This window comes from Mesoplodon bidens (genome assembly GCF_964165515.1).
Source record: "Mesoplodon bidens genome assembly, chromosome: 10".
Taxonomy (NCBI): Eukaryota; Metazoa; Chordata; class Mammalia; order Artiodactyla; family Ziphiidae; genus Mesoplodon; species Mesoplodon bidens.
In genome coordinates, this window is record NC_138172.1 from 74,288,209 (window position 1) to 74,300,549 (window position 12,341).

The following is a 12,341-nucleotide window of genomic DNA, read 5'->3' on the forward strand; positions in this document are numbered from 1 at the left end:
TGTCGCCTAGAGCCGGTGCTCCACAACAAGAGAAGCCACCGCAATGAGAAGCCTGGCACCACAGCGAATACCCAACGCAGCCAAAAATCAAATTAAATTTAAAAAAATACATTAAAAAAAAAAAAGGCTGGGGCTTCCCTGGTGGCGCAGTGGTTAAGAATCTGCCTGCCAATGCAGGGGACATGGGTTCGAGCCCTGGTCCAGGAAGATCCCACATGCTGCGGAGCAACTAAGCCCGTGCGCCACAACTACTGAGCCTGTGCTCTAAAGCCCACGAACCACAACTACTGAGCCCGCGTGTCACAACTACTGAAGCCCGTGCATCTAGAGGCCGTGCTCCACAACAAGAGAAGCCACCACAATGAGAAGCCCGCACACCGCAACAAAGAGTAGCCCCTCGGGCTTCCCTGATGGTGCAGTGGTTGAGAGTCCACCTGCCAATGTAGGGGACATGGGTTCGTGCCCCGGTCTGGGAACATCCCACATGCCGCAGAGCGGCTGGGCCCGTGAGCCATGGCCGCTGAGCCTGCGCGTCCGGAGCCTGTGTTCTGCAACGGGAGAGGCCGCAGCAGTGAGAGGCCCACATACCGCAAAAAAAAAAAAAAAAAGAGATTAGGAATGAGAAACTGCTATTGGGCTTCCCTGGTGGCACAGTGGTTGAGAGTCCGCCTGCCGGTACAGGGGACACGGGTTCGTGCCCCGGTCTGGGAAGATCCCACATGCCGCGGAGCGGCTGGGCCCATGGGCCATGGCCGCTGGGCCTGCACATCCGGAGCCTGTGCTCTGCAACGGGAGAGGCCGCAGCAGTGAGAGGCCCGCGTACCGCAAAAAAAAAAAAAAAAAGAGTAGCCCCTCCTCCCCACCTTGCTGCGACTAGAGAAAGCCAGCACACGGCAACGAAGACCCAACACAGCCAAAAATAAGTAAATAAATAAATTTTAAAAATAAAAAAACTAGTAAGACACTAAGACTACAAGCAGACAACAAACAGACAATACAGTGAAGGAAACAAGTAAGATGGGAAAATAATGTTATCAGAGAAATGAATACCATTTTAACTGAAGAAATTAAGATTTTTAATTTTTAATTTAATTTTATTTTTTAAAGAAATGTTAAATGCTGATGGGGATGAAGTGGACCTTTCATACATTGTGGTGATTTTATACTAACATAAATTAGTACAACAGGTGTATCAGGGAGACTTAAAACACAGAGGCCTCTGATGCTCAACATCACTAATCATTAGGGAAATGCAAATTGAAACCACCATGAGATAACACTTCACACTATCAATTATGATGGCCACTATCAAAATTAAAATTAAAATTAAATTACCATATGATCCAGCAATTCCACTTTTGGGTATATACACAAAAGAACTGAAAGTACGATCTTTTTGTTTATTTGTTTGTTTTTGGCCATGCCACGTGGCTTGCTGGGATCATAGTTCCCTGACCAGGGATTGAACCTGGGTCCAGTGAGTGAAAGCACGGAGTCCTAACCACTGCACTGCCAGGGAATTCCCTGAAAGTAGGATCTTGAAGAGAGATTTATATGCCCATGTTCACAACAGTTAAAACAGGGAAACAGATGTTGAGGGATGTCCACTGAGAGATGAATGGATAAGAAGCAAAATGTAGAATGTACGTACAGTGGAATACTATTCAGCCTTTAAAATTTTTTTTTAATGTATTTAATTTATTTATTTTTGGCTGCATTGGGTCTTCGTTGATGCGCGTGGACTTTAGTTGCCGTGAGCTGGGGCTACGCTTCGTTGCAGTGCGTGGGCTTCTCATTGCGGTGGCTTCTCTTGTTGTGGAGCATGGGCTCTAGAGCACAGGCTCAGTAGTTGTGGTGCACGGCCTTAGTTGCTCCGCGGCACGTGCGATCTTCTCGGACCAGGGCTTGAACCCGTGTCCCCTGCATTGGCAGGCGGATTCTTAACCACTGCGCTACCAGGCAAGCCCCAGCCTTTTTTTTTGTTAATGTATTTTTATTTTATTTTATTTTTGGCTGCATTGGGTCTTCGCTGTGGTGCGCAGGCTTCTCATTGTGGTGGCTTCTCTTGTTGTGGAGTACCGGCTCTAGGTGACAGGGTGCAGTAGTTGTGGTGCATGGGCTTAATTGCTCCGCAGCATGTGAGATCTTCCTGGACCAGGGCTCAAACCCGTGTGCTGTGCGTTGGCAGGGGGATTCTTAACCACTGCGCCATCAGGGAGGTCCCTATTCAGGCTTTAAAAAGGAAAGAGGGGGCTTCCCTGGTGGCGCAGTGGTTGAGAGTCCGCCTGCTGATGCAGGGGACACGGGTTCGTGCCCGGGTCCGGCAAGATGCCGCGGAGCGGCTAGGCCCGTGAGCCATGGCCGCTGGGCCTGCGCGTCCGGAGCCTGTGCTCTGCAACAGTGAGAGGCCAGCGTACCACAAAAAAAAAAAAAAGGAAGGAGGTTCTCACAAGTTACAACATGGATGATGAACTTTGAGGATATAGTGCTAAATGAAATAAGCCAAGCGCAAAAAGACAAATACTGTATGATTCCACTTTCATGATGTAGTCAAAATTACAGAAACAGAAAGTAGAATTGTGGTTGCCTGGGGCTGAAGGGAGGAGGAATGGAGTGTTTAGTTTTGCAAGAATTCTGGAGATGGATGATGGTGGTGGTTGCACAAGAATGTGAATGTACTTAATGCCACTGAACTTGAAATGGTTCAGATGGTAAATTTTGTTATATGTGCTTTACTACAATTAAAAATTTTTTAAGTTAAACAAATCCCCCCCCAAAATCACAGAGGCCTTTAAGCCAATTTTAAGGAAATAAGTATGAATTTGGAAAATACTTTATGACCAAAGATATTTATTGCCCCAAACTGGAAAACCCAAATGTCTGAAAGTAAAGGAATGGCTAAATAAACTATAGTACATCTGTAGCTTTATGTTTTAATAATGTTTATTTTCCTGATTTTAAAAATAATAGACTCATCATAGAACATTTAATAAATGAACAATTATAAAAATGAAAATAAAAACTATCCAAAAGCCTAACATGCAGAGATAACCATTGTTAACATTTGGTCTGCATCCTTCTAGGAATAGTTATATATTTCTTTAACAAAATTGGGTATATATTGTCCATTTAAATTTGCATCCTGTTTGTTTAGACTTTCTGTGTATGTAATTATGTATACACATATATAAAGAAAGGGAGAACATTTATTGACTTCTTACTATGTATAGAGAATAATGCTAGAGCTGCTTCATGGATGATCTTGTTAAATATCACAGAACCCCTTTGAGGTATTATCATTCCCATTGTACAGATGAGGAAATGGAGGATTAGGGAAGTAAGTAATTTGGTGAAAGTCATACAACTCCTGAATGATATAGTCAGGATTGAAAGCCAGGTATTGTGGCTTCACAGCCCACACTCTGAACCAAACTCTCTTCTATATCCCATGTCATTAAACATTCTTTTGAAAACATGTTTTTAAAAGCTGCTGCATAGGGACTTCCCTGGTGATCCAGTGGTTAAGACTGCGCTCCCAATACAGGGGGCCCAGGTTTGATCCCTGGTCAAGGAGCTAGATCCTGCATGCCGCAACTAAGAGCCCACGCAGCCAAATAAATATTTTTTTAAAAAGCTGCTGCATGGGGACTTCTCTTGTGGCACAGGGGTTAAGAATCCGCCTGCCAATGCAGGGGACACGGGTTCGAGCCCTGCTCCGAAAAGATCACACATGCCGTGGAGCAACTAAGCCTGTGTGCCACAACTACTGAAGCCCACATGCCACAACTACTGAAGCCCACGCGCCTAGAGCCAGTGCTCTGCAACAAGAGAAGCCACTGCAATGAGAAGCATTCGCACTGCAACAAAGAGTAGGCCCCACTCACCACAACAAAAGAAAGCCAGCGTACCGCAAGGTAGACCAACACAGCCAAAAATAAATAAATAAATAAATAATTTTTTTAAAAAAGCTGCTGCGTAATATTCACTAATATAAATACACCAAACATCATCGAACCGTCTCCTAGCATTGAACAATTAGGTTGTTTCCAATTTCTCTTGGTTTTTTAATATAATACTTCAAAGAATATTTTTGTGCATAAATCTTTGTCTTATAATGACTGAATCTCTTATTATTCCCTTAGGGTATATACTTAGATGTAAAGTTTCAGGGTCAAAATAACAGCTACAGATAAAATTTAGTGGAGTCACTGAAAATAGAATTTATAAAGTTTTTTGCGGGGTGGGGGCCGTGCCCTACAGGAACTTAGTTCCCCGACCAGGGACTAAACCCAGGCCCATGGCAGTGAAAGCGCCAAGTCCTAACCACTGGACCACCAGGGAATTCCCTAAAAAGTTTATTTTTAAGAAGAGGTTTGATATGACGGGGCAGGGAGTATGTGGGACATCTCTGAAATTTCTCCTCACTTTTGCTATAAACCTGAAATGGCGCTAAAAAATAAATTCTATTTAAAAGGGTTGTAACTACATGGAAATAAGCTTATTGGGCTTTTTGGCTATAGTAAGGCCAGCCATCAGAAAGCAGTTCAAGCCCTGGCTCTGCCACCTGCCAGCTGTGTGGCCTTGGGAAGGTCACTCAATCTCTCTGAGCCTCAGTTGCCCCACCTGTGAAATGGAACTCACAGTTGTTGGCTGGATGGAGTGAAATGCTGTATGTTAAGCCCCTAACCTACTGTCAAGTGCTCTGGATCCTGTAGATGGCAGGGGCAGTGACTTGGAAAAGGCTTTGCACACTGTGAAGTGCTCTTCAGATGGGAGGGGGTGTGGCATCTGACTCCTGGTGTGGTAGTGGCACTCTGAGTTCCCTGGACCCGTGAGAGAGTGAGAGAAGGCTGGGTTTGGGGGCCAGGGTGAAGGTGGGAGGGGCCCCTCACCTGGGGAAACGGCTCCGTGGTGGAGCAGCTGAGATGCAGCTGGGCCTGTGGCCTGCGAGGCAGTCCTGTGGCCGCCTCCTCCCCCAGCCCACAGCCCAGGTCTGCAGTTGGGTCCTGCCTCCTCTCAGGTGGGCCATGCCTGGGACTTGGCTGCTGCTTCTCCTGGCCCTCGGGTGTCCAGTCCTGCCCACAGGTGAGCGCCCTCCCTGCATCCCTCTCTGTGCCCCATCAGTCTGCCCAAGCCTACTCCCTCACTCTGGGTGTCCCTAGGTGTGGGAGGGATGCAGGCAGGCAGGACAGAGGTACCTGGGTCCCCTGGGGAGGGTCTCACCAGAAGCCCATCATCCCCTTCCCCATTGTATACTACCTCCCAACTACCTTGCTCTGGGGCCCCCAATTCCTGCTCCCCTGGAGTCCACAGTGTTGGGAGGAAGGGTGCTCACCTCCAGCCAGCTGGACAGGTGTGTATGTTGGGGGGGGGTAGCCTGTCTGTGTTGTGTTATATGGGGTGATGGGGCACGGGCAACATGGTGAGGTCCCACCCTCCTTACTGTCCAGTCTCCTACCCTCAGGGCTCAGGGTGTCTCACGTTCACCCCCTGCTCCCCCAAAAAATGGGCTCTCAGAAGTCTCAAGGCCTCAGTGACTTCCCAGTGTATTGACCCCCAACCCCGATCCCAGTCCTCCAAAGATCAAGGCTGGAGACAAAGGAGTCAAATTCTGAGAATTCCAGCTTCATCTAGAAGCTTGTGCATGTTTGCATGTGTGTGGTGGGGATAGGTCCTTGACTTTGAGTTGGGGCATCTCCTTGTCCTAAAGCTGGCCCCCAGTATGTCACCAGCTCGCCCTCGCTAGGGAGATAAACCACACCCATGTGGATTGGGGAGAGCCCATGTCAGGAGGCCTGAGCTCTGGGAAAGAAGCACCTAGGGTGAGGAGGAGCAATCCTGGGAGGTTTCATGGAGGAGGTAGATGCTGAACTCAGCTAGGGGAGTGTGTCTCTCTGTACAGCTGAAAAGACTCAGGAGGTTGATGGTCCTGGAGCTCATTGCCAGCCTTCTCTCCTCCCTTTGTTTGTGATGCCTTATCAATATTAGTATTAATGATACTTATCTGCCAAGGTATTTTATATTCATGATTTTTATTCTTCACAGCAATTTTACTGGGCTGGTGTTATTAACCCCATTATATCACTGGGACAATTAAGACTCTAAATTAAGTGGACAAGTCAAGAGTCAAATCAACTCTGTCTGAGGCCACGTCCCAGGCTTGGTCCACTGTGTCATGTAGCAAATCTTAGTCATCCTTCCAAGTGGGGTAGTCTGTGGGATTTGGAGTCACAGAGGTCTGAATTCAAATCCAGAGCGGGCTACTTACCATACTTCTGCTTCTAGGTCAGTTATTCGACCTTCAAGAAATCTTTCGTGAGGGAATTCCCTGGCAGGCCAGTGGTTAGGATTCCTCTGCAGGGGGCACAGTTTCGATCCCTGGTCGAGAAACTAACATCCCACATGCCACGTGATGCAGCCAAAAAAAAGAAATGTTTTGTGAGCACCCCCCCACCTCTAAGTCCCCACGAGATTCTATGGCCTCCCTTCCCAGCACCCTGGAGCATTTCTTTAGCCTGGCTGCACCTAACTCATGGTGTGAATTTGTTTGTAGGTTTTTTTTTTTTTTTTTGATTGATTGATTGATTTTATTTATTTTTGGCTGCGTTGGATCTTCGTTGCGGTATGCAGGCTTTTCATTAGGGTGGCTTCACTTGTTGCAGAGCACGGGCTCTAGGCACGCGGGCTTCAGTAGTTGTGGCACGCGGGCTCAGTAGTTGTGGCTCGCGGGCTCTAGAGCACAGGATCAGTAGTTGTGGTGCACGGGCTTAGTTGCTCCGCGGCATGTGGGATCTTCCCAGACCAGGGCTCAAACCTGTGTCCCTGGCATTGGCAGGTGGCTTCTTAACCACTGTGCCACCAGGGAAGTCCCTTGTTTGTAGGTTTTAACCTTTGAGATTTTATTTATATGAAAAGATATCCAACTGTTCTTTTTTTTTTTTTTTTGGCCGCACCAAGTGGCTTGTGGTATCTTAGTTCCCCTACCAGGAAGTGAACCCAAGCCATGTCAGTGAAAGCACTGAGTCCTAACCACTAGCCCGCCAGGGAATTCCCGATGTCCAACTATTCAAAAATAAGATTTTGTTATATATTAAATGAGTCATCTTTACCAAAAAGAATAAGTTTTTGGAAAATCAGGACTATTCTGAAAAATATAGGACAAATGTTTGCCGTACCCACATGACTTATTTTTGTTTTTTTTAATTATAAAATATACAGACGTACACTTATTTATTTATTTATTTATTTGGCTGTGTCGGGGCTTAGTTGCGGCACTCAGGATCTCCGTTGTGGCATGCGGGATCTTTAGTTGCCGCATGTGAACTCTTAGTTGCGACATGTGGGATCTAGTTCCCTGACCAGGGATCAAATCCGGGCCCCCTGCATTGGGAGCGCAGACTCTTAGTTACTGGACCACCAGGGAAGTCCCCAGACATACACTTTAAATGGGTGAATTGTATGGTACGTGAATTATATCTAAACAAAGCTGTTAAAAAATACTACAAACTTACAGAATAGAACGGGGAATAATACAACAAACAACCATGCATACTCCACTCAGATTAGCAAATAGTTAAAATGTTGCCATATTTGAATCAAATATTATTTAAAAGAAACAAAAAGTTACAGATACGTTTGAGGCCCCTTTTGATCTCATTCCAGATTCTATTTCCTCCCCTTCCTCCTCAGAGGTAACCACTCTCCTGAGGCTGGCACAACAAGGTACTATAAATATTTGTTTGCACCTGCTGTCTTTCTCATGGGACTGAGATCATTGAGAGCAGGGACAATACTTTAATTAATGTTGTATCCCCAGTGCCTGGCACAGAGAGATTCACATATGATAGATAGGTGACAGAAGGATGGAAGGATGGATGGATGAATGGAAGGAAGGAAAGATGGATAAATGGATGGATGGATGGATGGATGGATAGACATATAGATGGAAAGTAGAAACAAGAGATGTGGAGAAAATGGATGATGGAAGAAAGGATGGATGAGGGACTTCCCTGGTGGTGCAGTGGTTAAGAATCCACCTGCCAATGCAGGGGACACAGGTTCGAGCCCTGGTCCGGGAAGATCCCACATGCCGCGGAACAACTAAGTCCGTGTGCCACAGCTACTGATCCTGTGCTCTAGAGCCCGCGAGCCACAACTACTGAGCCCGCGTGCCTAGAGCCTGTGCTCCGCAACAAAGAGTAGCCCCTGCTCACCGCAACTAGAGAAAGCCCGTGCATAGCAACGAAGACCCAACGCAGACAAAAATAAATAAATAAATAAATAAATTTAAAAAAAAAGAAAGGATGGATGAATAGATGGGAGAATGAAAGGATGGAGGGAAGGAAGGTGGTTAGATAGGTAAATGCAAGGAGAGAGGGATGGATGAGTGGATAGAAGGATAGACTGATGGTTGGTGGAAGGATAGATGGAAGGAGAGAAATCCAGAGGGGAGGATATGAGATGCTGACCTGAGAGGGCATGGACAGACCTAGCCCCCTACAAGTGCGTGCTCTCTTGCAGGTGTGGGTAGCACACCCTTCCCCTCTCTGGCCCCACCAATCACACTGCTGGTGGATGGGAAGCAGCAGACTCTGGTGGTTTGCCTGGTCCTCGACGTTGCACCCCCTGGCCTTGAGAGTCCCATCTGGTTCTCAGCTGGGAATGGCAGCTCACTGGATGCCTTCACCTATGGCCCTTCCCCAGCAGCTGATGGCACCTGGACTAGCTTGGCTCAGCTTTCCCTGCCTTCTGAGGACCTGGTAGCCTGGGAGACCTTGGTCTGTCACACTGGACCTGGAACTGGGGACCACAGCCAGAGCACAAGGCCTCTACAGCTGTCAGGTGGGGACAGAGCCCGGGCCCCTGTGGTTGCTCCCTGCCCCTTTCATACACCCTGAAACCAGGATATGGTGGCAGGGAGGGCAGAATCCAGGCCATGGGGGCGTGAAGGGCATCTAAGTGCCAACCATAGGAGGGTGGTTTCAGGGCCCTGAGTTCTGGGATTTAAAACAGTGATATCTCATTCAAATCCAGGCTCTGATGCATGACTTCCAAGAGGTAATAATGTCTCCTCCCTCCTAGGTTAATATCTTTCTATGTATACCCAGGGTTAATATCTATATCTATATCACCCTAAATATGACACCCTATTAGAATCAAACAATAATTAAATATTAAGTTGCTCTCACTTACTTATTGTTTATTCTGTGCCAGCCACTGTTGTAAACACTTTACACTTATGAAGTAGGTCATATTATTCTCCTCATTTTATAGGCACAGAAAGGTTAAGTAACATGTCCAAAGCCAGCTATTATTATTATTGACCAGATGACTTACTTTCTCTTTTTGAATTATGTTTGTTTTCTCATCCTCCAAATAGGAATGTTTGTTGAATAAACGTACTGCCTTCCAAAGAAGGCTGCTAAGAAAATTGATTCCTTGTCTAAAAGTGCTGAGGTATCTCTAGGGGCAGGAGGACAGCCAGGAGAGAGGGAGATCTGGGCCCCTCAGAGGACTTGCTGCAGATGGGCTCAGGATTCCCACTACTGGTTCATTTGTCCACTTATCCAGTGCTCCAAGAAGAGCTGCCCTGAGCAGGGCCAGGGCATAGCACTGGGGTGGAGGGCACAGCCCACCCCAATGACTTACTCCTTTCTCCTTGACTGGCAGGAGAGTCTTCCTCAGCCAGGACCTGCCTCTGGGAGCCTCTCAGGGGTGAGTACCGGGAACCAGGACCTCAGTCCCTGTTGGGCTCTGGGCCTGATGGGTCCCCTCAAGAGGCTGCCTTGCTGGGTTGGGGCACTGGCTAGCCTGGGCCTCTGTCTACCCCTGGGTCAGGTGGGGATAGATCCTCTGACCCCAGCATAATTCCTGGACGCCAGTTGAGAAGCACAGGTGAGAGCTAGCAGAAGGGTCCTTGAAGCTCTCCTTGGGCAGCTCAGAGGGATGGTCTCAGCATCCGAGCCTTGGGAGACTCTTGGGAGTCTAGGGAGCCTCGGAAGACAGAGCGGAGGAAAGTCCCACCCCCCGCTGGATGCAGTCATGAGCCAGGTTCTACTTCCCTACCAAACAGATAAATCTGAGCTGGTGTCTCTTCTCTGCAACCAAATGCTAATTCCTGCCTGGCTTGCATCCCCTTGGTTGCTGGGGAATAAAATTAAATGAAGGCTAGGAAGGTGTGTGTTATTATCACCAGTCAGAGCTGAGGTTAGACACCAGGAAGGACGTCCCCTGGATTCCCTCTCCTCTGGTGAACCTTCTCGGGTGCGTGGCGCTGAGCGCCAGCCTCCAGGCCGCTCACCGGTTCCTTCTCTCCTGCAGGGACCCGGGGCCAGGCGCTGCGGCTCGGGGCGCTGCGGCTGCTGCTCTTCAAGCTGCTGCTGTTGGATGTGCTTCTGACCTGCAGCCGCTTCCGCGCCCCGTCCGCCGCGCGGAGGGACCCGGCCCGGGCGCCTCGCCCTGGGGACCCCGGGCTCCCCGCGGCCCCGCGGGCGGACCACCTTCTCCTCCCGCAGCCTCCGCCACCGGAAGGATCGCCCGCAAACCCCATCGACTGGATTCGCCGCAATGATGGGTGGACCACAGGCCGAGGGCTCAGCCTGTCCACCCCGCCGGCGCTGCAGCCCCGGGACGGCCGCTGGGTTCACACCCGCCCTCCGGGTCGGGATCCCAGGAGCCCTGTCTGGGAGGAGGGCCCGCTGGTGCTCAGGGCGTGGCGCTCGGGACCCGCCCTCAGTATTCCTGCCTCCAGCCTTAGAGCATTTCTCTGCGATCTGCCTCCTCCAGTTGACCCGAGCTTCCCCGGGGGCTAGGCTCCGTCTCCCCCTTCAGACTGACGGCTTTCTGAGGGAAAAGGCTTTGTCTCTCCCATCAGATTGGAAGCCCCTTGAGGGTGGTGATTGACCCAGACACTGGGACATTTGAGGTGCTGATAACTGAGAACAATTAAAGGAGAACTTATATGACACAAGCAAATGAAAATGTCTGCTCTGGGAGGAGGGAATTTGGCAGATTTACAGGAGACAGAAATCTGGGAAGGCTTCCTGAGGGTGAGAGCCTGGAAACTGCAGAGTGGGGCTGGTGGTTGGGGTGGATGTGGTCCCAACTCTGTCTCCTTTCCTCATCACCAGGCATGGGGCAAGGCCCCCTCTCTGTCTCCTCACCCTCGCCCTGACCTCTCTGAGAGGTCAGGGTGAGGAGCCCAGGAACCCAGGAAGATGGGGCGCTGGGCCTGATGTGAAGTCCTGTACAGACTTGACAGAAAAGAATAGGACCAGGGGCTTCCCTGGTGGCACAGTGGTTGGGAGTCCTCCTGCCGATGCAGGGGACACGGGTTCGTGCCCCAGTCCGGGAAGATCCCACATGCCGCGGAGCGGCTGGGCCCGTGAGCCATGGCCTCTGAGCCTGCGCGTCCATAGCCTGTGCTCTAGAACAGGAGAGGCCACAACAGTGAGAGGCCCGCATACCGCAAAAAAAAAAAAAAAAAAAAGAATAGGGCCAGGATTCCAGAGTAATAGGATCATAACCACTGCCAAGAGCACAGATAGTAATTCCAAACTTATACATTATTAATCAATTAAGGGTCATTATTCATTTGACAAATATTCACTGAGCTTCAACTCTGAGCCAGGCACTAAAGAGGTTTTAGTTTCGTTTTGTTTTGTTTCCTAAAGAGGGTTCTTGCACTGATAGAATATGAGGCTCCCACAATGGGGTGTAACCTGTGTGTCTTCTGTTAGTCCAGCTCTTGCAGGAAACCTCGCCTTTTCCAGAGTTTCCTCTCCAGTAATCACCCCAAGAATCTCTGGGTGCATTCACGTGAATCCAGATGTCCCCTGGGGCAGTGCAGGACAGTTCCCTGGATCAATGGCCCTACTTCAGTCTTCCTTCCTCCAACGTGGTGGTGAGGAACTGTACTCTAACACTCCCCACACACATGGCGTCAGTGACTCCCAGCTTGCCAGAGCCCCTTTGCCCTTTTAGCTACTCTTCCACGAAAACCCTCACCTCTCCTCCACTGTTCATCTCTCACCAGCCTGTAAGGAGATTCTCCCAGCTCTTTTTTGGATCCTTCAAGGAGGGAGAGGGCAACAACTTCTGGGGAATCAACCTGTCCACCATCCCCACAGAGCCGGCTCCTTCCCTAACACACAGAATGAGGGAGGGGTAGGCTGGGTGGGGGTGGGGGCGTATCCAGCCATAATCTCAAAGTTTCTCCAGCCATTGTCCCTTCCCAGCTCTCAGCCCAGATGTTGAGCCCAGGGCTCCTGCCAAACTAAGCTGTGCCTCAGTAAATGTCCTCTCAGAGGCCCTTTTGTTTATTCTGGAAGCAGGCTTCCCTT

The 12,341-nt window shown here is 49.2% G+C and overlaps 1 protein-coding gene across 1 annotated transcript; it reads left to right on the top strand.

Annotated features, from left to right (window-relative positions):
• Window positions 1-5,027: 5,027 nt before the first annotated feature.
• On the top strand, window positions 5,028-10,811 carry PTCRA (pre T cell antigen receptor alpha; the record flags this gene model as incomplete). Its single annotated transcript, XM_081246805.1, has 5 exons — window positions 5,028-5,085; window positions 7,690-7,722; window positions 8,521-8,841; window positions 9,670-9,714; window positions 10,321-10,811. The coding sequence occupies 5 exons, from the start codon at window positions 5,028-5,030 to the stop codon at window positions 10,809-10,811; spliced, it is 948 nt and encodes a 315-aa protein (XP_081102931.1).
• Window positions 10,812-12,341: the final 1,530 nt, after the last annotated feature.